This window comes from Corticium candelabrum, unplaced genomic scaffold, assembly GCF_963422355.1.
Source record: "Corticium candelabrum unplaced genomic scaffold, ooCorCand1.1 SCAFFOLD_47, whole genome shotgun sequence".
Taxonomy (NCBI): Eukaryota; Metazoa; Porifera; class Homoscleromorpha; order Homosclerophorida; family Plakinidae; genus Corticium; species Corticium candelabrum.
In genome coordinates this window covers 1,341-25,536 of record NW_026912706.1, presented here as the reverse complement: position 1 = coordinate 25,536, position 24,196 = coordinate 1,341, and the positions used below count along the sequence as shown (strand labels likewise).

At 37.8% G+C, this 24,196-nt stretch overlaps 5 protein-coding genes across 6 annotated transcripts; 3 read left to right on the top strand and 2 right to left on the bottom strand.

Moving 5' to 3' along the window:
* Positions 1 to 176: 176 nt before the first annotated feature.
* Positions 177 to 18,790, top strand: LOC134197962 (NADH dehydrogenase [ubiquinone] iron-sulfur protein 2, mitochondrial-like). 2 transcript variants are annotated; one of them, XM_062667316.1, is made up of 19 exons: positions 177 to 262; positions 328 to 464; positions 521 to 624; positions 687 to 888; positions 965 to 1,077; positions 2,661 to 2,738; positions 3,063 to 3,161; positions 3,699 to 3,749; positions 3,805 to 3,903; positions 3,966 to 4,034; positions 4,605 to 4,625; positions 8,316 to 8,336; positions 8,741 to 8,761; positions 9,736 to 9,756; positions 10,306 to 10,326; positions 11,142 to 11,162; positions 11,549 to 11,569; positions 12,602 to 12,622; positions 18,593 to 18,790. In XM_062667316.1, the coding sequence occupies exons 1-19, from the start codon at positions 189 to 191 to the stop codon at positions 18,704 to 18,706; spliced, it is 1,308 nt and encodes a 435-aa protein (XP_062523300.1). In that variant the 5' UTR covers positions 177 to 188; the 3' UTR covers positions 18,707 to 18,790. The 2 variants fall into 2 exon arrangements, with proteins under 2 accessions (XP_062523300.1, XP_062523301.1); XM_062667317.1 differs by lacking the exons at positions 4,605 to 4,625; positions 8,316 to 8,336; positions 8,741 to 8,761; ... (4 more) ...; positions 12,602 to 12,622; positions 18,593 to 18,790 and adding an exon at positions 7,507 to 8,026.
* LOC134197960 (uncharacterized) lies at positions 12,669 to 15,960 on the top strand. The gene is made up of 4 exons (XM_062667314.1): positions 12,669 to 12,914; positions 14,103 to 14,553; positions 14,624 to 14,881; positions 15,297 to 15,960. Exons 1-4 carry the CDS (start codon positions 12,757 to 12,759, stop codon positions 15,690 to 15,692), a joined length of 1,263 nt encoding a protein of 420 aa, XP_062523298.1. The 5' UTR covers positions 12,669 to 12,756; the 3' UTR covers positions 15,693 to 15,960.
* Positions 16,138 to 17,086, bottom strand: LOC134197961 (uncharacterized). Its single transcript, XM_062667315.1, has 3 exons — positions 16,701 to 17,086; positions 16,566 to 16,649; positions 16,138 to 16,496 (listed from the first exon to the last, which is right to left on the bottom strand). Exons 1-3 carry the CDS (start codon positions 16,780 to 16,782, stop codon positions 16,138 to 16,140), a joined length of 525 nt encoding a protein of 174 aa, XP_062523299.1. The 5' UTR covers positions 16,783 to 17,086.
* On the bottom strand, positions 18,719 to 19,276 carry LOC134197965 (serine/threonine-protein kinase NLK2-like). The gene has a single exon (XM_062667319.1). The coding sequence runs from the start codon at positions 19,259 to 19,261 to the stop codon at positions 18,824 to 18,826; it is 438 nt and encodes a 145-aa protein (XP_062523303.1). The 5' UTR covers positions 19,262 to 19,276; the 3' UTR covers positions 18,719 to 18,823.
* Positions 19,206 to 23,949, top strand: LOC134197964 (collagen triple helix repeat-containing protein 1-like). The gene is made up of 7 exons (XM_062667318.1): positions 19,206 to 19,338; positions 21,727 to 21,825; positions 21,895 to 21,942; positions 22,498 to 22,655; positions 22,714 to 22,931; positions 22,992 to 23,343; positions 23,411 to 23,949. The coding sequence occupies exons 6-7, from the start codon at positions 23,074 to 23,076 to the stop codon at positions 23,768 to 23,770; spliced, it is 630 nt and encodes a 209-aa protein (XP_062523302.1). The 5' UTR covers positions 19,206 to 19,338; positions 21,727 to 21,825; positions 21,895 to 21,942; positions 22,498 to 22,655; positions 22,714 to 22,931; positions 22,992 to 23,073; the 3' UTR covers positions 23,771 to 23,949.
* Positions 23,950 to 24,196: the final 247 nt, after the last annotated feature.

Below are 24,196 nucleotides of genomic sequence, written 5' to 3'. Positions count from 1 at the left end.
AATACAAAATATGCAATGCAACATAATACAGTTTGTGCGTTTGATTGACACTTCAATAATTTTTAAACAACATGGATGTAAACAAATTAAGTAAAAATATAATTAAATCAATTAATTGATCAATTCTGAAAAGCGCGGCTGCAGGTTTGGCGCATCGAGGCTACTTGCGCTTGCGCATTCTGTAGAAAATGGCGGTCGCTTGTCGGAGAGCGTTTTCTCTCACCAAACTTTTCCAGAGTTGTAGACCAGGCCAGGCTTTGAGGTATCCGAGATATCTATTAGATCTACATCAGCGACATATTGTGTGATGTGATTGAGTGTCTGTAGCGCGAGGTTCGCCTCTGCTCGTCAATGGCAGCAAGACAAGGAAGAACTGGAGCCTCTAAAGTTACCCGGGCCACTCGCCGAGTACACAGGAAACGTTCTCTACCCGAACGAAGAATCAGAAAAATGGGATATCGACGGTAAACGAATTTTTTCGATTTTTATTTATTATTCGGCCAGAAAATCGCGATATTAGAACCGGTGCCCGATAAACCCGTTCAGAACTTTACAGTCAACTTCGGTCCTCAACATCCAGCCGCTCACGGCGTCCTACGACTCGTCGCCGAGCTTTCAGGCGAGGTCACGTGATTAAGTCACGTGATTTATTCTTTAAATTTCATTGGACGTCGTCGCTATTGCAGGTGGTGCAGAGGTGTGACCCGCACATCGGGCTCCTACATTGCGGCACAGAGAAGCTAATCGAGTATAAGACATACATGCAGGCGCTTCCGTATTTCGACCGACTCGATTACGTCTCCATGATGTGCAACGAGCAAGCCTTCTCATTGGCCGTCGAGCGGCTCCTCAATATCGACATCCCAGTGAGAGCCAAGTTTATCCAAGGTCTCTGCCATATTTGATATCAACTCGATTTCCTCGTTTGCATTCGTTTTCTCACGTTTGTTCGTTGCCTTTCAAGTTCTGTTTGCCGAGATTACTCGACTGCTCAACCACATCATGGCAGTCACCACGCATGCGCTCGATGTTGGTGCGATGACTCCATTTTTCTGGATGTTTGAAGAGAGAGAAAAGGTAAACGACGTTTGGGCAGTTTGTCTGTTGGCATTTGAATGCTCGGACAGCAATAGAGGCTGTTGTCTTGGCGATTTGATGTCGTAATGTCTTGTTTTGTGTAGGTTGTGTTGATTGGTTTGTTGTGTGTCTCATGATCTGTTGACTCGTTAGTATGTTTGTCTGTCTCTTTGTCTGTTTGTTTGTCTGTTTGTTTGTCTGTTTGTTTTTCTGTCTGTTTGTCTGTTTGTTTGTCTGTTTGTTTATCTGGCTGTTTGTCTGTCTGTTTGTCTATCTGTTTGTCTGTTTATTGGTCTACCTATCTGGTTACGTACATACATACATGCATACCTCATTGTGTGTCTGTCTGCGTGTCTGTCTGTCTATCTATCTATCTACAGTACCGGCAATAAGTAACCTAGCATTTTTATGGTATGCGTATCCTATCGTATCGTATTGCGTATCATATATCGTACCATCTGGTATCTTATCTTAATTGTATCATATGTCATATTGCGTATCTTATATCCCATGGATGGTATCTTATCTTAATTGTATGGTATCATCTTTTATCTTATCCTATCCTACATGGTATCTTTTATGGTATAGTATGATATCCTATCGTATGGTATCCCTGTCAGCTTACTTATTGCCGGTACTGTATCTGATCTTTTATTCTCATGCCCAGCCACACATGTGCTTATCTCACTGTCTCAATTAATTCTTTATAAATAAATAATTCTATAATTAATTAATTAAAATTAATATTAAATATTTTTTGTGGCTGAGGCCAGACTGTCAACTAAATTTTTGATGCTCACATTCTTGGAGTGAAAACCAGACCAACTGACCAAAAATAATGTATAATGATCACGTGACATTCTGAGCATGCGCAGTTTATGAGGCATGACCTACATGACAAACAATAAAAATGATGCAGATACTGAAAGAAGCAGAATGTTGGTTTGTGTGATGTAACACTCACAGGGTCATTGATATCTAATTGCAGTACGTTAGTGTGCATGGGCACATTAGATTTTATCAATTCTATTTTTAGTAATTTTTTATTAATTTATTTTTATTCATTTATTTTTATTAATTTACTTTTATTAATTTATTTTTATTAATTTGTTTTTATTATTTATTTTTATTATTTATTTTTATTATTTATTTTTATTAATTTATTTTATTGATTTGTTTTTATTAATTTATTTTATTGATTTGTTTTTATTAATTTATTTTTATTATTTATTTTTATTAATTTATTTTATTAATTTGTTTTTTATTAATTTATTTTTATTATTTATTTTTATTAATTTATTTTATTAATTTGTTTTTATTAATTTATTTTTATTATTTATTTGTATTATTTATTTTTATTAATTTATTTCATTTTGTTATTAGTAATTTTATTTTTAGTAATTTTTCAGTAATTTGATTTTTTCAAAATAATTAGTGTAATTTTAATTTTATTCAAGCTCAAATATTGACCTCAAAACTTGAGTATCAAGAAATTTAATTGGTTTGGCTTGAGAGAGAGAGAGAGAGAGAGAGTGTGTGTGTGTGTGTGTGTTGTGGAATGAGTGTGGAGATGTTGTTGTTAGGGATTGAATGTCGATGATGTGAACGTTCCAGTGATTTGTGGCCATTCAGGAGTGACAATCATTCCTCTACTTTCGCAGGTGAAAGACAACGTGATGTATTTGTGTCACAATAGAAACTGTTGATGTGCAATGTTATGAGTGTAGTCAACACAGAATGTGTGTGTACGCGCGTGCGCATGTGTGTGTGTGTGTGTGTGTGTGTGTGTGTGTGTGTGTGTGTGTGTGTGTGTGTGTGTGTGTGTGTGTGTGTATGCATGCGCATGCATGTGTGTGCATTTTCATGTTGTACATTGTTGGTAGGCATACAAACCAACGTTGTATGACTAGGGGCATGCTTTCTGTGGTGGCAAGTTGTACATACAATACACTAATTGTATTAATTTATGTTGTTGCTTGGTGCAGACGACCCCGTCTGTATCCTTTAGTCAAGATGATATTGAAAAGCTAACACAACGAATACAAAATGCTGGAACTGAAGTTGTCAACGCGAAAGCTGGAACAGTCAGTCACTCATATTATATTAAATTTTTTATAAATAAATTAAATAATTTTTTTAAATTTAAAAGGAAAAATATTAAATATATTAAAATATTAAGAAAAATTAATTATTAAAGAAAAACTAAAAAAATAAAAATAAAAATAATAAGTAAAATTAAAAAAAATATTAAGAAAAATTTAAAAATAATTAAAAATAAAATATATTAAGAAATTTAAAAAAAAATTGAAATAAGAAAGATTTAAAATTTAAAAATAAAATATTTAAAAAATTAATTTACAAAAATTAAAAAATATTATACATATATTAAAAATTAAGAAAGTTTAAAAATAAGTTTTTTTAAAATTGAAAAGAATATATACATATACTAAAAATTTAAGAAAAATAAAGAAAATTAAGAGAAATTAAAAATATCTCCATATATTAAAAATTTAAGAAACATTACAAATTTAAAAATTAAAATTAAAATTGAAAAAAATTGAAAATATAAAGAGTATTATACTAAAAAGACTCATCACTCCAATTGCTTTGCCTTTCTTCAGGGTTCAGCAACACTAAGTATGGCATATGCAGGAGCTAGATTTGTGTACTCAGTGAGTGGACATTCTCATGTTGAATACTACTTGACTATCTAATGTAATTGTTCAGCTGTTTGAGGCAATGAAGGGCAAGGATGTTGTAGAGTGTGCGTATGTCAAGTCAGACGTGGCTGATTCACCTTACTTTGCTACACCCATTAGACTTGGAGTGAGAGAAGAGATTATTATGAGTGGTGGGTAGTGCATTTAAATGTGATGTTTGCCTTCTAGCCAAATGGAATCGAAGAAAATTTGGGGACAGAGAAATTATCAGACTACGAGCGGCAAAAACTACAAGAAGTAAGTTGATGTGTTGTTGTGTTGTGTTGTGTTTTTGTTGTGTTGTTGTGTTGTATTATGTTGTTGTGTTGTATTGTGTTGTGTTGTGTGTATTGTATTGTGTTGTTGTGTTGTGTTGTGTTGTTTTGTAGTGTGTTGTGTTGTTGTATTGTTGTGTTGTGTTGTTGTATTGTGTTGTGTTTTTGTATTGTTGTGTTGTGTTGTTGTATTGTGTTGTGTTGTTTTGTTGTATTGTGTTGTTGTGTTGTGTTATTGTGTTGTATTGTGTTGTTATGTTGTGTTGTATTGTGTTGTTGTGTTATTGTGTTGTGTTGTTGTGTTGTATTGTGTTGTTGTGTTATTTTGTTGTGTTGTGTTATTGTGTTGTGTTGTTGTGGTATATTGTGTTGTTGTGTTGTATTGTGTTGTTGTGTTATTTTGTTGTGTTGTATTGTGTTGTTGTATTATTTTGTTGTGTTGTGTTGTTGTGTTATTGTGTTGTATTGTTGTGTTATTATGTTATTATATCGTGTTGTATTATTGTGTTATTGCTACCAATACTCTACAGTCATTCAACCCTTTGTTTTCCAGTCGATGACCAAACTACGAGAAGTAAGTTGATGTGTTGTTGTGTTGTGTTGTGTTTTTGTTGTGTTGTTGTGTTGTATTCTGTTGTTGTGTTGTATTGTGTTGTGTTGTGTGTATTGTATTGTGTTGTTGTGTTGTGTTGTTTTGTAGTGTGTTGTGTTGTTGTATTGTTGTGTTGTGTTGTTGTGTTGTGTTTTTGTTGTGTTGTTGTGTTGTATTATGTTGTTGTGTTGTATTGTGTTGTGTTGTGTGTATTGTATTGTGTTGTTGTGTTGTGTTGTGTTGTTTTGTAGTGTGTTGTGTTGTTGTATTGTTGTGTTGTGTTGTTGTATTGTGTTGTGTTTTTGTATTGTTGTGTTGTGTTGTTGTATTGTGTTGTGTTGTTTTGTTGTATTGTGTTGTTGTGTTGTGTTATTGTGTTGTATTGTGTTGTTATGTTGTGTTGTATTTTTTTGTTGTGTTATTGTGTTGTGTTGTTGTGTTGTATTGTGTTATTGTGTTATTTTGTTGTGTTGTTGTGTTATTGTGTTGTGTTGTTGTGTTGTATTGTGTTGTTGTGTTGTATTGTGTTGTTGTGTTATTTTGTTGTGTTGTATTGTGTTGTATTATTTTGTTGTGTTGTGTTGTTGTGTTATTGTGTTGTATTGTTGTGTTATTATGTTATTATATCGTGTTGTATTATTGTGTTATTGCTACCAATACAGTGTTCTAGCCAGGATTTTTTCCCAACCGGCAATGCTAATTGAATTATGACGCCATTAATAACGGATGATGACGTCATCATTGCCTAATTTTAGGTCATCTTCAACTTGCATTAGATTTTAGGATGGTACAGGTGATATAGACACTATCCGCACACAATTCAGTATGTATACATTACCTATAGTACGTGCAGACACATCCACTGAACACTCCTGCCTGTCTGAGCCATCAAGAAGTGAGTGAGACCAAGGCACAGTCCGGCAGGGCACAGGAACAAGGACCGTGGTGGTCGAAGTAGAGGAAAGAAAGGAGGTGCCTCGGAAAAGACTGAGACGAAGAGAAGATTGCAATCTTCTACTTGTTCACGTCAGGATCACAGATAGAAATAGCACAACCTTAGTCACTGACACTTGATATAACTGCAAACGATGACCAGGAATATGGCGCGCTCAGAGAGAGAGAGAGAGAGAGAGAGAGAGAGAGAGAGAGAGAGAGAGAGAGAGAGAGAGAGGCTTTACAAAGGCTTTTACTGCAGCCTCATGCGACAACCACCGTACAAACTTGGGTTCTTTAAGGTAAGTCTCAGTTTTGTCAAACAGTACCTGTACAGCATGCAGAGCTGCTTCTCTCACTGGCGAGTTATGAAAAAAGCGAAATACTCCTCCCAGCGTTGGCTGGAATACGTTATTTAAGTAGGGGACGTCTTTGCACGCGTCAGATACTGCTAAGGCCTCACGGTGACAAACGCAGTGCACATGCACAAGATGTGGATTGACTGCTTTCATTCGGCTGGCAACGCCACTGTGGCGGCCAGTAAAATTGCTTGCTCCGTCTGTGCCAAAGTGCAGACGACGGAGGTTGACTCCACGGTCTTCACACCACTCACATATTGCATTGGTCAAAGTGTAGGCAGTAGTGTTAGGTACGGGTTGGAAAGTACCAAAACGAGACCTAACTACACCATCACAAACAATGCGAAGGTGTAAGTCAAGCTGACAGATATTGCTAACATCAGTTGTCTCATCTGCCATGACTCCCACAAATGCAGATCGCTGAATAAGAGACGATGTTTCATCATGAACTACTTCAGCGAGAGCTTCCAGAAATTCTCCTAGTATTTGGTCACTGTCGTAGTGTGCATTTTTACCCAGTCTGATAGCGGAGAGATCAACACCAACCTGGCCTAGTAGCTCTTTCAAACTATGCCATTTCCTCAAAGCAATATCTTCCTTTGCTATCCAGTACAGAGCTTGCAGGCATTTCAACATTGCAGCATCCTGTTGCTTGTTTTTGTTTCGGATGTGCTGTATCTGCATTCCTTGAATGCCACCACTTTCAGCTACACATGCAGCTTGTTTGCTGTGACCAATAGCTTGCTTGTGTAGCCAAGACTCCTCGTGCTCCTTTACTGCGTCTAGCTTCAGTCGAGTACAGCCTCTAGTAGACCATGCTCCCCTGTTGTGTCCTCCAGGTAACATTGTTTTATCGTACCGCTGGCAACACACTTTACAGAACAATTTTGGCAGTGAACCATCTTCACCTAGCCGGTAGGTCAGCCACGACCGAGTACTTGCCCATGTTGTGTAGCTAGCCGGCATGCCAGATGGCAATTTCACCTTCTTTGCAGGAGGTCCACTATCTGCTGTTGAGGCTAGATCCATACCTTCAGTATCCAGGATGCGCAGTAAGGATTTTAGTGTCACCGTATGTGAAACATGCAGCGTCACTGTATGTGACACATGCAGCCATTACTAGTACAGAAACTTCAACTATAGGTTATATAGCTATTCAGATGTACCATGACACCTTATATACAAGGCCCTAGTAAAGAAATGAGTTACAACATTCTTGTAAGAGAAGGTGCAGGTGTACATGTGGATGTGCAGGTGTCTTTTGCAAAATGGCATTCCTATCTTGATAGCCTGTTGGTGCACACGTGCCAATGGCAAGGTGAGAATGCAATTAACATGTGATACAGGTACCCTACTGACATGTAGCTGTTTAGCTTTCACAGCAGGCTGTCTCCACAACCATAGTCCCTTCTTCTTACTTGGCAATAATTGTAATCCATCCAACCGGCAAAATCAGCTATATTTACCTTCCCAACCGGCATTTTTCCTTCCCAACCGGCAAAATGCAGGCACTGCCGCCTCTGGCGAGAACACTGCAATACTCTACAGTCATTCAACCCTTTGTTTTCCAGTCGATCACCAAACTACGAGAAGTAAGTTGATGTGTTGTTGTGTTGTGTTGTGTTTTTGTTGTGTTGTTGTGTTGTATTCTGTTGTTGTGTTGTATTGTGTTGTGTTGTGTGTATTGTATTGTGTTGTTGTGTTGTGTTGTGTTGTTTTGTAGTGTGTTGTGTTGTTGTATTGTTGTGTTGTGTTGTTGTGTTGTGTTTTTGTTGTGTTGTTGTGTTGTATTATGTTGTTGTGTTGTATTGTGTTGTGTTGTGTGTATTGTATTGTGTTGTTGTGTTGTGTTGTGTTGTTTTGTAGTGTGTTGTGTTGTTGTATTGTTGTGTTGTGTTGTTGTATTGTGTTGTGTTTTTGTATTGTTGTGTTGTGTTGTTGTATTGTGTTGTGTTGTTTTGTTGTATTGTGTTGTTGTGTTGTGTTATTGTGTTGTATTGTGTTGTTATGTTGTGTTGTATTGTGTTGTTGTGTTATTGTGTTGTGTTGTTGTGTTGTATTGTGTTGTTGTGTTATTTTGTTGTGTTGTTGTGTTATTGTGTTGTGTTGTTGTGTTGTATTGTGTGGTTGTGTTATTGTGCTGTGTTGTTGTGTTGTGTTGTGTTGTATTGTGTTGTTGTGTTATTTTGTTGTGTTGTATTGTGTTATTGTGTTGTATTGTGTTGTTGTGTTATTTTGTTGTGTTGTATTGTGTTGTTGTATTATTTTGTTGTGTTGTGTTATTGTGTTGTATTGTTGTGTTATTATGTTATTATATCGTGTTGTATTATTGTGTTATTGCTACCAATACTCTACAGTCATTCAACCCTTTGTTTTCCAGACGAAGACCAACCTACGAGAAGTAAGTTGATGTGTTGTTGTGTTGTGTTGTTGTATTTTGTTGTGTTGTTTTGTTGTATTGTGTTGTTGTGTTGTGTTATTGTGTTGTGTTGTGTTATTGTGTTGTGTTGTTGTGTTGTTGTGTTATTTTGTTGTGTTATTGTGTTGTGTTGTTGTGTTGTATTGTGTTGTTGTGTTATTGTGTTGTAGTGTGTTGTATTGTGTTGTTGTGTTGTATTGTGTTGTTGTGTTGTATTGTGTTGTTGTGTTATTTTGTTGTGTTGTATTGTGTTGTTGTGTTATTTTGTTGTGTTGTGTTGTTGTGTTATTGTGTTGTATTGTTGTGTTATTATGTTATTATATCGTGTTGTATTATTGTGTTATTGCTACCAATACTCTACAGTCATTCAACCCTTTGTTTTCCAGTCGATGCCCGAACTACAAGAAGTAAGTTGATGTGTTGTTGTGTTGTGTTGTGTTTTTGTTGTGTTGTTGTGTTGTATTATGTTGTTGTGTTGTATTGTGTTGTGTTGTGTGTATTGTATTGTGTTGTTGTGTTGTGTTGTGTTGTTTTGTAGTGTGTTGTGTTGTTGTATTGTTGTGTTGTGTTGTTGTATTGTGTTGTGTTTTTGTATTGTTGTGTTGTGTTGTTGTATTGTGTTGTGTTGTTTTGTTGTATTGTGTTGTTGTGTTGTGTTATTGTGTTGTATTGTGTTGTTATGTTGTGTTGTATTGTGTTGTTATGTTGTGTTGTATTGTGTTGTTGTGTTATTGTGTTGTGTTGTTGTGTTGTATTGTGTTGTTGTGTTATTTTGTTGTGTTGTTGTGTTATTGTGTTGTGTTGTTGTGTTGTATTGTGTTGTTGTGTTATTGTGTTGTTGTGTTGTATTGTGTTGTTGTGTTGTATTGTGTTATTTTGTTGTGTTGTATTGTGTTGTTGTATTATTTTGTTGTGTTGTATTGTTGTGTTGTGTTGTTGTATTGTGTTGTGTTGTTTTGTTGTATTGTGTTGTTGTGTTGTGTTATTGTGTTGTATTGTGTTGTTATGTTGTGTTGTATTGTGTTGTTGTGTTATTGTGTTGTGTTGTTGTGTTGTATTGTGTTGTTGTGTTATTTTGTTGTGTTGTTGTATTGTGTTGTGTTGTTGTGTTGTATTGTGTTGTTGTGTTATTGTGTTGTAGTGTGTTGTATTGTGTTGTTGTGTTATTTTGTTGTGTTGTTGTGTTGTATTGTGTTGTTGTGTTATTTTGTTGTGTTGTTGTGTTATTTTGTTGTGTTGTATTGTGTTGTTGTATTATTTTGTTGTGTTGTGTTGTTGTGTTATTGTGTTGTATTGTTGTGTTATTATGTTATTATATCGTGTTGTATTATTGTGTTATTGCTACCAATACTCTACAGTCATTCAACCCTTTGTTTTCCAGTCGATGCCCGAACTACAAGAAGTAAGTTGATGTGTTGTTGTGTTGTGTTGTGTTTTTGTTGTGTTGTTGTGTTGTATTATGTTGTTGTGTTGTATTGTGTTGTGTTGTGTGTATTGTATTGTGTTGTTGTGTTGTGTTGTGTTGTTTTGTAGTGTGTTGTGTTGTTGTATTGTTGTGTTGTGTTGTTGTATTGTGTTGTGTTTTTGTATTGTTGTGTTGTGTTGTTGTATTGTGTTGTGTTGTTTTGTTGTATTGTGTTGTTGTGTTGTGTTATTGTGTTGTATTGTGTTGTTATGTTGTGTTGTATTGTGTTGTTGTGTTATTGTGTTGTGTTGTTGTGTTGTATTGTGTTGTTGTGTTATTGTGTTGTAGTGTGTTGTATTGTGTTGTTGTGTTGTATTGTGTTGTTGTGTTATTTTGTTGTGTTGTATTGTGTTGTTGTATTATTTTGTTGTGTTGTGTTGTTGTGTTATTGTGTTGTATTGTTGTGTTATTATGTTATTATATCGTGTTGTATTATTGTGTTATTGCTACCAATACTCTACAGTCATTCAACCCTTTGTTTTCCAGGCGATGACCAACCTACGAGAAGTAAGTTGATGTGTTGTTGTGTTGTGTTGTGTTTTTGTTGTGTTGTTGTGTTGTATTCTGTTGTTGTGTTGTATTGAGTTGTGTTGTGTGTATTGTATTGTGTTGTTGTGTTGTATTATGTTGTTGTGTTGTCTTGTGTTGTGTTGTGTGTATTGTATTGTGTTGTTGTGTTGTGTTGTGTTGTTTTGTAGTGTGTTGTGTTGTTGTATTGTTGTGTTGTGTTGTTGTGTTGTGTTTTTGTTGTGTTGTTGTGTTGTATTATGTTGTTGTGTTGTATTGTGTTGTGTTGTGTGTATTGTATTGTGTTGTTGTGTTGTGTTGTGTTGTTTTGTAGTGTGTTGTGTTGTTGTATTGTTGTGTTGTGTTGTTGTATTGTGTTGTGTTTTTGTATTGTTGTGTTGTGTTGTTGTATTGTGTTGTGTTGTTTTGTTGTATTGTGTTGTTGTGTTGTGTTATTGTGTTGTATTGTGTTGTTATGTTGTGTTGTATTGTGTTGTTGTGTTATTGTGTTGTGTTGTTGTGTTGTATTGTGTTGTTGTGTTATTTTGTTGTGTTGTTGTGTTATTGTGTTGTGTTGTTGTGTTGTATTGTGTTGTTGTGTTATTGTGCTGTGTTGTTGTGTTGTATTGTGTTATTGTGTTGTATTGTGTTGTTGTGTTATTTTGTTGTGTTGTATTGTGTTGTTGTATTATTTTGTTGTGTTGTGTTGTTGTGTTATTGTGTTGTATTGTTGTGTTATTATGTTATTATATCGTGTTGTATTATTGTGTTATTGCTACCAATACTCTACAGTCATTCAACCCTTTGTTTTCCAGACGAAGACCAACCTACGAGAAGTAAGTTGATGTGTTGTTGTGTTGTGTTGTTGTATTTTGTTGTGTTGTTTTGTTGTATTGTGTTGTTGTGTTGTGTTATTGTGTTGTGTTGTGTTATTGTGTTGTGTTGTTGTGTTGTTGTGTTATTTTGTTGTGTTATTGTGTTGTGTTGTTGTGTTGTATTGTGTTGTTGTGTTATTGTGTTGTAGTGTGTTGTATTGTGTTGTTGTGTTGTATTGTGTTGTTGTGTTATTTTGTTGTGTTGTATTGTGTTGTTGTGTTATTTTGTTGTGTTGTGTTGTTGTGTTATTGTGTTGTATTGTTGTGTTATTATGTTATTATATCGTGTTGTATTATTGTGTTATTGCTACCAATACTCTACAGTCATTCAACCCTTTGTTTTCCAGTCGATGCCCGAACTACAAGAAGTAAGTTGATGTGTTGTTGTGTTGTGTTGTGTTTTTGTTGTGTTGTTGTGTTGTATTATGTTGTTGTGTTGTATTGTGTTGTGTTGTGTGTATTGTATTGTGTTGTTGTGTTGTGTTGTGTTGTTTTGTAGTGTGTTGTGTTGTTGTATTGTTGTGTTGTGTTGTTGTATTGTTGTATTGTGTTGTGTTTTTGTATTGTTGTGTTGTGTTGTTGTATTGTGTTGTGTTGTTTTGTTGTATTGTGTTGTTGTGTTGTGTTATTGTGTTGTATTGTGTTGTTATGTTGTGTTGTATTGTGTTGTTATGTTGTGTTGTATTGTGTTGTTGTGTTATTGTGTTGTGTTGTTGTGTTGTATTGTGTTGTTGTGTTATTTTGTTGTGTTGTTGTGTTATTGTGTTGTGTTGTTGTGTTGTTGTGTTGTTGTGTTATTGTGTTGTTGTGTTGTATTGTGTTGTTGTGTTGTATTGTGTTATTTTGTTGTGTTGTATTGTGTTGTTGTATTATTTTGTTGTGTTGTATTGTTGTGTTGTGTTGTTGTATTGTGTTGTGTTGTTTTGTTGTATTGTGTTGTTGTGTTGTGTTATTGTGTTGTATTGTGTTGTTATGTTGTGTTGTATTGTGTTGTTGTGTTATTGTGTTGTGTTGTTGTGTTGTATTGTGTTGTTGTGTTATTTTGTTGTGTTGTTGTATTGTGTTGTGTTGTTGTGTTGTATTGTGTTGTTGTGTTATTGTGTTGTAGTGTGTTGTATTGTGTTGTTGTGTTATTTTGTTGTGTTGTTGTGTTGTATTGTGTTGTTGTGTTATTTTGTTGTGTTGTTGTGTTATTTTGTTGTGTTGTATTGTGTTGTTGTGTTATTTTGTTGTGTTGTTGTGTTATTTTGTTGTGTTGTATTGTGTTGTTGTATTATTTTGTTGTGTTGTGTTGTTGTGTTATTGTGTTGTATTGTTGTGTTATTATGTTATTATATCGTGTTGTATTATTGTGTTATTGCTACCAATACTCTACAGTCATTCAACCCTTTGTTTTCCAGGCGATGACCGAACTACAAGAAGTAAAGGCCTGTCCACACTAGACCAGAATGGATCGCGATCGGATCGCGATCGGATCGGGATAGCGAGCGTCCACACTGCACTTTAGACGATGTCCCCGCCTCTCTTCAGTATCATGTGACTGACCTATTCTAAGATGGCGAAAGTGTACGTGAGTATTTGTATTCTGTGGAAAGCACTGATACAGCGACGGAGAGCACTTCAAGTTGAGCGAGAAAGAAGAAGACTGAAGAGGGCCACAGCATACAAACGAAGAAGAAGAGAATTTGAGCGACAACTACGGACAAGGAGAAGGTATAGCCTATCCATCATTAATTAATTTACGTACTCTAGGATAGTGTTGCGATTCTGGCGAGAGACGATTCAATCGCCTAGATGAATACTGAACAAAAAACTAATGCATGAGACGGTTTTACCGATGTCTGACGACTGTAACTAGACGGATGTATCCAAGATCTAGGTAGAGTTCACCAGAACACAACAATCAGGCTGCGGTGAGTTCTAACTATACGCCAAGATTCCCGCAAGATCTTGTCAATTTCTTGCAAGCTCCTAGGTACATGCATGGGGCTGCTATTTTGAAACTTTGTGAACACGCCTTGTATATTTGTTAGAATTGTATATACAGTACTGTGCAAAAGTTTTAGGTCACCCTGGTTACTTCACTAATCTGGAGGAAGAAAGTGGACTACAGTCAACAGCTACAGCTTTATTGTATCACAAACAACAAAAAACATCTTGCATACTACTCACAAGTAATCTTGACAAAGAAATATTGTTTAGTACTTAGTGTGTCCTCCATGAGCAGCAATTACTGCAGCACACCTGCAAGGCATCGAATCTACAAGGTTTGTGGTAACAGCCCTGGTGGTGGTATTCCACACTTGGAAAACAGCTGCTGTCAACTCTTGCTTGTTCCTGCAGGGTTCCTTCTCTAGTCGGCGTTTCATTTCATCCCAAAGTCATTCTAGCCATCTGCATAGCAACGGCGACATCACAACGTGAACTCGTAGTGCACTTTGACGTTCTCGTTAGCTACAGCCTGTCTACAGCAAGAATATAACTGATGAAATACTGTTCAATATCTCCAGACAGTATGTGATCTCAAGACGTTCATATTTCAGGTGCAGAACTACATTTTCATACAACCTTAGAACAATATCTGGGTGACCTAAAACTTTTGCACAGTACTGTATTGTAGAATTTGTTAATTTTTTAAAAACCACAATTTAACACTAGAAGAGCAGATTACAGCAAAATGGAGTCAAACCTGTACAGATAGGGCATAAAATCCGATCAAGATTTTTCAAAAATTAGCAAGAAATTGACAAGTTCCCATTCGAAAATCTTGCAGATCTTGGCCAAGAACTTTGATCTAGCTTCATGGATTTCGCTGCTGTTTAATATGTGAGTAGGGTATTGCATGCAATACATAAGAGACTTATGCCAGCGTGAAAATTAATGCAGAAATGTTTGTTACAGAATGTTGATTGCGACTTTGATGATTACATGTACAACTGTCCATCCCCGGGCGCAGTGGTGCAAGCCACGAAGTAGACATTGGTGGCAAACAGTCAGAAACGGAAGCCTTGGAGAAGAATGGTGGAGGCAGAACTTTCGAATGAAGCAAGAAACATTTGGTTTCCTGTGTGAACAGTTGCGCCCATACGTACAGAAGCAAAGAACTCGATTGAGGGAGCCTATAAGCGTCGAAGAGAGAGTGGCTGTAACAATATGGAAGCTGGCGACTTGTGTGGAGTATCGAACATTATCTGCTTTATTTGGCTTGGGACGATCAACAGTGGGTTCCATTGTGTTGGAAACCTGCTATGCTATAGCAAAGTATCTTTTGCCTCAGTATGTGTCAATTCCTCAAGAAGAGAAGTTGAAAGAAACAGTAAACGGTTTTGAGGGATGTTGGGGCTTTCCACAGGTAAAGTATTGCTGGAATGCTATTTTCAATAGGGATTTGACAGTAAGGTTGATTGCTTTTTGTATTGCAGGCAGCAGGAGCAATTGATGGTACCCACATACCCATCATACGTCCTGATAACAGTGCATCAGACTACTATAATAGAAAGGGATACTATTCTATTATTATGCAAGGTCTTGTGGACTTCCGTGGTCACTTTCTTGATGTCAACATTGGATGGCCCGGTAAGGTGCATGATGCACGGGTGTTTTTGAACTCCAACCTCTATCAGAAGGCAACTGCAGGCACACTTTTTCCAGCCTGGACAAGAAACATGTTTGGAGTCCAGGTGCAGCATAATAACTGTCTACAGTAGGATGTCAGTTATCCGAATTTGCGAGTAACCGAGTGCGGAGTGCCTCAGATGCCTTATAGAAGTACGTACTGTAAACCATGTGACGTGCATGAGCAACAAGATTTAATTAGTGTCAAAGTAGTACCATTATATGGTAAAGTACTATCTCATTATTACCTTCTAGAGAGCAGTCAAGTTTAGGTGTTTGTGCTATATTTGCTCACTATGCATTTATTCGGTTTAAATGAGACCCAGGGACACCTGCTTGTGAGAGAGTAGAGTTAACGTCAGTTATCCAAGAATTCAGAGTTATGAACAGGGTTGAGTCCCAAAGTGTTCAGATAGCTGACATCTGACTGTAGTTAAATTCTTTTCATAGCTATGTGACTGTGTTAATGGTTGTTTGCAGGTGCCACTAGTGATCTTAGGTGATCCTGCCTATCCGTCACTGCCATGGCTAATTAAGCCTTTTCGTGAAAACGAACACACAAGCAAGGAGCAAAAGCACTTCAATTATTGTCAGAGCAGAGCAAGGATGGTTGTGGAAAACACGTTTGGGCGTCTCAAAGGTCGATGGAGGTGCCTTCTTAAACGACTGGACTTGAAGCTGGAAAATGTAGGAAATGTCGTCGCAGCTTGTGTGGTGTTACACAACTTGTGTGAAATGTTTGGTGACCACTGCTCAGAGGAATGGACAATTCAAGAAGATGCCTCAGCAGCATGTGGCCAAAGTGGTGTATCTGCTGCCTCCAGAGACTCGGATAGGATTCGTTGTGCTATCATGAGCCACTTGACTCAAGAGTAGCAGTGTGTATGATGAACACTTAGTAGAATAACAGTTGTGTGTTGTGTGTGTGTGTGTGTGTGTGTGTGTGTGTGTGTGTTTGTGTGTGTGTGTGTGTGTGTGTGTGTTTGTGTGTGTGTGTTTGTGTGTGTGTGTGTGTGTGTGTGTTTGTGTGTGTGTGTGTGTGTGTGTGGTGTCCATATTAATTTATGTGTGTGTTTCACGTGTGTGGTTGATATGGCAAAATAATTACAATATTGATCAAACTTTTTTATTCTGGGCAGTATAACATCTCTCGTAGAACAATGATTAGAACAACAATAGAATAACATCTTTAGTTGAACTCTGTTTAAAACTCACATTTTTGGCAAAGCTGTGATAAGAACAACAGAAAGCTTACTAGAACTCTGTTTAGAACAACCAACTTCTTTAGTATATAGAACTCTGCTTGAAGCAACCTTTTTAATTACAGCTGGAACTGCTGTGATGGCTCTTCTATCGTTAGAGACAGTTCGGACAAGGAGGCATTGGTATCTGGTTGACGGCCAATGGGGCCTCTTGGCTCTTGATATTGGCTAGTGTATTGACCTAAATGTATTCCGGGTGCAAATCCTGCTGCCATTTGCTGCATAAAGCCTAAAAACATAGCCTGCATTCGTTCTTCATGCTGCATTTCCTTTTCATGACGTCTCTCCTCTAGCTGTAATTCTAACATCATTCTCTTGTGCTCTCTTTCTTCAAACCTGGTTTCTGCCTCTCGTTCTAGCTTAGATAACTCAGCCAAGAGGTCTGCTGAAACCCCTGTTTCTCTTCTTCGTTTGGTTCCTAAAAACCCAATGTTTTACAATATAGTTTTCTTGTTGTGTTTTAATTAAAGCTGCATGTGGAACACACCACGTTTTCCGAGCTTGCATTTTTCTACTGAGCTTTTCATTTGCCCTTTGCCACTTGTAGCATTCTCGCAGTGTTTGATTGTACCTATAGTGCAAACTATTAAGTTTTGAGAATACACACGTAGTTTCTTTGTACCATTTTCTGCTAGATTATCAATATCAGTCTCATCAGCATTGTCCTCACAGTAGTCAGTTTCCTTGCTACTCTCACTTACCATAGTTTCATTGATAACTTCGACATCTTCACTATCACACTGAAAACTATCACACTGAAACTCGTCTTCAGACACTTTATTGGTAACAAATGAGATGTTTCAATTCATGGGCAAGTTAATTAATAAGCTGCTTTCTCTCACCACTTACACCATCTCCATTAACTTCTAAACCTGTGGACCCGCTTTCCAACAATACAGGTGGTGACGATGCTGCTCTTGTTCCCAGGATAGCATCAATTTCCTCGTAAAATGGGCAGCTACATCTGCCCTTACCACTAACTCGGTTTTCATCCTTCACCTGATTGTTCAATAATGTAATGTTTATGACAACTCAAACTTGAAGCAACGGTTACACACTAGCAACATTATTATAGTGATTGTATTGTGCTGCTGGCTTAGTATATCCAGCCACATTAACTTGTTCATATACTGGCAACGTTATTAATGAACAATTCTATGGATTGCTGAGATGGTAGTATAATTTGAAGTGGCCACTGTCGACTACTAGGAAAACACTGATAGAATTGGTAACCGTAATCCCAAAATGGTTTATTTGAATAGTTAAAATTAATATGATCATGATATGGGTATAACAACAGTTTATGATGAAACACGTAAACTATGAACATAGTAATAAATAATAGCAATTTAAGAATATTAACAAGATTCAGTGAAGGTAAGCTGCATGTGGCACACTTCACATGGCATGTGACATGTTGATATTACTAAGCTAGTAGTATAGTTATTATACAAAAATAAAATTAAAGTATCAATCAAACAAATACACCTAGAGCAGATCCTTACCTTTCTGTACTTCTGAGTTAATTTTTTTATTTTTGTTTTGCATTGCTGCCATGATCTGCTGTAGCCTGCTACATGCATATCTTCAGCAATCTTCTGGAAGACTGTTCTGTTGCGTGACACCGTGTCTAGCTGACTTTGAATGTTTTGGTGCGCCCAAATGCACACTAGTGCTCTCGTTTCTTCTGTGGTCCAACCAGCCATCAAATTTGGATTTCCCGCGAAGATACACTCGTAGCGCACGTGAAGTTAACGCCCGCGTATTCTATTGGATTCAACCAATCGCGATCCGATCGCGATCGAATCCACCTCGCGATGTGGATCGGACGGATCGCGATCCGATCGCGATCCGATCGCGATCGAGTTGCAAGTGTGGACAGCGTTGCGGTTGGATCGCGATCGGATCGCGATCGGATCGCGATCCAGTTGCCAGTGTGGACAGGCCTTAAGTTGATGTGTTGTTGTGTTGTGTTGTGTTTTTGTTGTGTTGTTGTGTTGTATTATGTTGTTGTGTTGTATTGTGTTGTGTTGTGTGTATTGTATTGTGTTGTTGTGTTGTGTTGTGTTGTTTTGTAGTGTGTTGTGTTGTTGTATTGTTGTGTTGTGTTGTTGTATTGTGTTTTTGTATTGTTGTGTTGTGTTGTTGTATTGTGTTGTGTTGTTTTGTTGTATTGTGTTGTTGTGTTGTGTTATTGTGTTGTATTGTGTTGTTATGTTGTGTTGTATTGTGTTGTTGTGTTATTGTGTTGTGTTGTTGTGTTGTATTGTGTTGTTGTGTTATTTTGTTGTGTTGTTGTGTTATTGTGTTGTGTTGTTGTGTTGTATTGTGTTGTTGTGTTATTGTGTTGTAGTGTGTTGTATTGTGTTGTTGTGTTGTATTGTGTTGTTGTGTTATTTTGTTGTGTTGTATTGTGTTGTTGTATTATTTTGTTGTGTTATTGTGTTGTATTGTTGTGTTATTATGTCATTATATCGTGTTGTATTATTGTGTTTTGCTACCAATACTCTAGAGTTATGCAGGCGAGGACTGAACTACAAGCGAACATTTCATGAAATCGTGAATAACTTGTTGGTGCTAGGAGCTGTTTTATTTGTAATGTATGAACAAATGTCACTGCATGCATAGGTTAGATGGTTAGATGGGATGTGAACGCTCGTCGCTTTACTGTCTGTTTAATTAACATATATAACATTCAATGGCAATCTCAAGTCCACACCCACGCATGTATACAGTTGTTATCAACTACGAAGTCTCGGGTGCTCGTCCAGGACGAGTCCGGAAGAAACTTGGCAAAACGGCCGCCGCCGGGTTGATATAAAGCGGCGGCTTTTCCGGATTGACTTGTGAGATGAACTGTCGAAGAATGTGTTGTAAACTGGACACGTACATCACACTGTCTTCGTACAACGAGTTGAAAAGATGAGGGCTCGACGGTTCGAGATCGCGGCTGTACACACGTATGCCGTTCCTCACGTGGCAACACGTGCAGAGCATCGTGTGGTAGTACTGCCGCCCTTCATCGAGATACGGATGCGAGAGAGCGTCGAAACACGAGATTCTTTTCTTAGGGTCAAAGATGAGAAACTGGCAGAGAAGATGAACGGCTTCGTGTGTCGCGTTCGATGAGAGATTGTTGAGATTGTTCAGTTGGCTTTGCTTGTTTTGCTTCGAGATGTGCATGCGAGCTGCCTCGCACGCACAATGCAGTTCTTGAGGAGTTCACAATGCAGGAGTTGAGTCTGTACCTCGCAGACGAGGTTTGTTGAGACTTTATTATGATGTGTCTGATGAGGACAGAACAGGACAGTCAAATACTGATACTGACGGACCTCATTTGTCTTTCTGTTTGCCGTCAGTTATTTGTTGTCTGTCTGTCTGTCTGTCTGTCTGTCTGTCTGTCTGTCTGTCTGTCTGTCAATCACATATATTTGAACTTTTATCTATGATACATTTTGCAATGCAGGGTACTATGTACTGTCCAACTACTAGTAGTGTTCATCAACTAAACTAAGCTAAAATAGAAACTCGTGTAAAACAAAATGAGTACTACACTTAAAAACTACAGTGTACAAGCAAAGCCTCCAGTACCAGCTAGTGGCTGAAGTACTAGGTGGCAAAGAGGTCACATCTGTTGTCTTCAGACAGCGAAGATAGCTTTTTAGAGATGACTCTAGCATTACACTTCTGGAGCTAAATAGAAAAGCGTTTGGACCAGAAGTCGATAAACTCCACAGTGTTCGGTCGTCCCACTTTGTCCGATGACTTCTTTGATAATTTGCACAGGAGTTTCCACCCATCAATCCCCCAAGCTCCAAAATGCTTCATTACCAGTGGGATTACAGTGGCAATTATGCCACCTGGTAATTGCTGTTTGCTGTATTTCTCTTTCTTTCTGTCTGCTCTCCTCTCTGCAGCGGCACCGCTAACACCAGCAGATGATGAAAAGATGTCACTACTCCATGAGTGGGCAAGGGAGATATCTAGGTCAACGTTGTTTCTAATGGCTGAGTCAAAAATTCGATGTCCGGTCTGTTGTCTGTGGTTGTATAACGACTCCTCGGCTCCCTGCGGTGGTGGATATGCAACCCACGGAAACAATCAGACCAGATGGACGAAGTCGATTCATGAGACCATACCGGCCCTGTTTGCCTGTCTGTCTGTCTGTCTGTCTGTCTGTCTGTCTGTCTGTCTGACTGACTGTTTGTCTGTGTGTCAATACATATATTTGCATATTGCAACTGCTAGTACAGGCTAGATATTGTCCAGTGACCAAAGGTCACTAACAGCAAAGCAATTAACGAACTACCAATTGTTTGTAATAAGAGTCTAAATCTAATTTACTAGTTTTAGCAAGTCTACACAATTTTCTTGACAGCACTCAGGCACTACATTGCTGAAGAGCGACAGAAAAAGCTCGACACCAGAGAGACTTGAATTTCTGTCTGTCTGTCTGTCTGTTCATTTGTCTATCTGTCGTATTGTGTTCACTCTTATTATTTGGTCATGGGCAGCTAATATCTAAGCAGATAGTATACAGAATAAATTTTAAGTAGTTAATATGTTATACGCATGATGATATGGACTGTCTGTCTGTCTCGTCTGTCTGTCTGTCTGTCTGTCAAATTGTACAGAATCACCTAGAGACTACAGGTATCAACTACTGAACCAACTGAGATCTACTAAAGAACCCAAAGAGGGTCCAGTTATCTGTCTGTCTGTTTGTTCCTTTCTCTGTCTCTGGTATCCGTTTGTTCATCTGCGTGTGTCTGTTTGTCTGTCTATCTATGGGCGTATTCGTTTGGGATTCTAGAAACAGATAGTTTGGAAAGGCCTACTATCGTGTTTGATTGGGCACCTTTCCTTTCCGGATAGAATGAACAGTTTCCCAAACCTTTGCGGAAACAGATAGACTGGAAAGGTATTACGCTGTTCTATTGGTAGCTTTTCTGTTTCTGAAAAAGAATAGAGCGGATAGACTTTATCAGGAGCAAAGAAGCTCCTGTTCCAACCTATCCTACCATCAGTATGGATAGAAAGGATAGAAAAATCATCTAGACGTGTAAAACTTGCATCTCTACCAGAGTTGACCTTCCAAATCAAAGAGCTCGCTCTGAGTAACATTTCCAGACCACTATTTGTGCTTATTCTGGATTGCCCACCCAAAAGTTGAACGGCAGCTGATTTCTTGTGTTTGACAGAACAAACTCCTGAAGAGTTAGTAGACATTCTAACAGGTGGAAAAGTAGATGAAACGGCTATGACAAAGAACATGCACACCTGGGGTGATTCTGACACAGGCACTGATTCTACGCATGCGCATAGTTCTGTTACCGTCTCATCTATTTCGGAAAAGGTCTGTTCGATTGGTAAACGTGCCCTGTCTTGATGTCTCTTTCCACTCTATCCAACCTAGCCTTTTCCAGAAAAAGATGGTCCCAAACTAATATGCCCTATATGTCTGTATGTTTAGTCCTCTGTCTGTTTTCTGTTTGTCTGTTCATTCGTTTGTCTGTCTGTGTCTGTCTGTCTGTCTGTATGTATGTATGTATGTATGTATATCTGTCGAGCTGACTGTTTGTCTGTTTATGTATCAATTTGTCTATTTCATCAATCTTCCTTTTTGGAGTCAAACGTATTGTTTGCAGGTAACTTTTACAGATAAAATGTTTCTACTGATGGACAGAGGATCTCTTCTCACAAAGCCAGTTGCTTGCTTGTGTTCAACAGGAAACCAAGCAGCCTAAGTAAGACCATCTCTACATGTGCTCATTCACACTAGAATTTGATATCAATTTGTCACAATTGATGTTTAGAAATTTATCAACCATTACATGTAACTGCAAGGTGTTAACATATCACAGGTTTGTGCCAGACAGTAAACACTGAGTTAAAGTTAAATTTTTATTATTTTATTGCAACAAGTAAATGAGATTGTAGATGTTAGAGTTTGCATTGGTAAGTCAAGGTATACTGTAAGATGGTAATCATCATGCAGACACTCCAAATGTGATTGTTGTTGTTTACTAAACTTTGAAATGAAATGAAATATAATCAGAATGAAAATGTTGGGTGCACTTGCGGACCCATACATTGAAAGTGCAACATCTGAGGATCTTGTAGAGTGTCACCCATGTCCCACTTGTCTAATGACAATAAGTGGTTGAGTTTGACTTGTAAAGGTGTTATGTTGTGTTTATGGTAATTATTTGTTGTACTTTTTTTACTGATCTGGTGGGGAGATGGTGAGAGGAAGTGATATGATGGCAGTTGGTGTAACTGTGAGATGGCAGACTAATCGACTGTTTATACTGTAACATAGCGACTGCACTATATATGAGTGACTGCTGTTGCTGTTTTAGATTTTATGAAAGTTTCATTGAATGATCTTAAACATTTATGAAATTATGTTTGTTTAGTTGTCTCTCAGATGGAACTCCACGTGCTGTGAGTTGATAAATTGGTGTGTGACGATTTGGGAGATCAATTCCAAAGGGTGCTTTTCAGACAATGACATCTCATCTGTAGCAATTAGCAAATTATATGAGTTGTTGGACAGGAAGTTGGAAAGGCGGAGGTTGGTAATGGGAAAGTATTTGAAACCATGTTTGGTAGATGACCTTTGCACACATTAGATTACGTGGAAATGTTCTATTTCTGACTAGAACGCAACTCTCCTTCTGATGTGAGGGTGTGTGAGGAGGAGTATATAGAGCAAGCTCACCAGCTCACTTCATCAGTATCGAGGATATCGGTCATCATCATGTTTTCATTTTTTGTAACAGTTCTTGTGCTCATTCAAGTCATTGCTACTTCTGGTTGTCAAAGTGTGTCAGATGATAGAAATCAGCAGGTTATGATGATACATCAAGTAGTAATTAAAATATATTATTCTGATTTTGTTACTGAGTAGACATGTGTGTCTGCTGGAGTACACTTGGATCACCTGGAGTTAATGGATCATCTAGACGAGATGGAAAGAAAGAGAAAAGGGGATGAACAGAGAGAAAGGATTAGTTGGAGATGCTGGTGCACAAGGAATAAAAGGAGAAGAAGGAAGGAAAGGAGAGAAAGGAATAAAGGGAGAGAGAGGATTAGTTGGAGATGTCGGCAGTAAAGGTAATGCTGGGAAGATAGGTCCACAAGGTCCACAAGGGATAAAAGGAGAAACAGGAAGGAAAGGAGAGAAAGGAGAAGCTATGACACTCAACTGGAAACAGTGTGTGTGGAATAGATATGATCATAAGGACAGCGGTCTGATTCAGGTTATTCCAACTCGATTTGTGATTGCAATTATCAACGCGTGACTTGTTTCTGCTTTCTTTTCAACAGAACTGTAATTTTAGGAAACATGACAGCAATTCAGCTCTACATGTTGCATATGCAGGAAATCTCAGGGTTCTGTGCTCCAGTGGTGAGTGCTGTTCTCGATGGTATTTTGCATTCAACGGTAACGAGTGCAGTGGACCTATGACTATTGAGGGAGTTGTGTATGGTAATCCAGCTAATGATAATCCTCTCCATCACAGACAGATTGAGGGATACTGTGAGAACATTCCAGCAGGTCAAGTCACAATTGGATTCAACATTGGAAACTGTAACAAATTTACATCAACAACGTATGATGGCCTTGCAGAATGGAAATCAGTATCTCGCATTATGATTGCAGAAGTTCCTCCATCACAAAAGTGACTGAATTAGAGAGAAATTAGAACTTGTGTTCAGTATAGTTTGCAGTACGTACAGTACGAGGTAGCTGAAGTAGGAGGCTGGATGGTGCGCATGCATGTCTCTCTTTGCCATATGATTAACTCAAATTTATTGTACACGTGTACCTGCAACATTCGTCAATTGCAAAGTTACAGAACAAACGGTTTCTCTGAGATATTGCTCATTGCACCTTGCTTTCAGCGACTTGCATGATCCTATGTAATATGTAAAAGTCTAAGAAATTTTAGTGCTAGCTTAAAGGGGAACTCCCATGAAAATAGAAGTAACGTTCTCATGATAGTACTAAGTGGCCTGATTCTATTGGTACCTTTCTTTCTTAATAGAACTCTTTCTGAACGGAGAAATTGAGCTTCCAACTTGGGGGCGTAACCCTATGGTAGTCGCCAT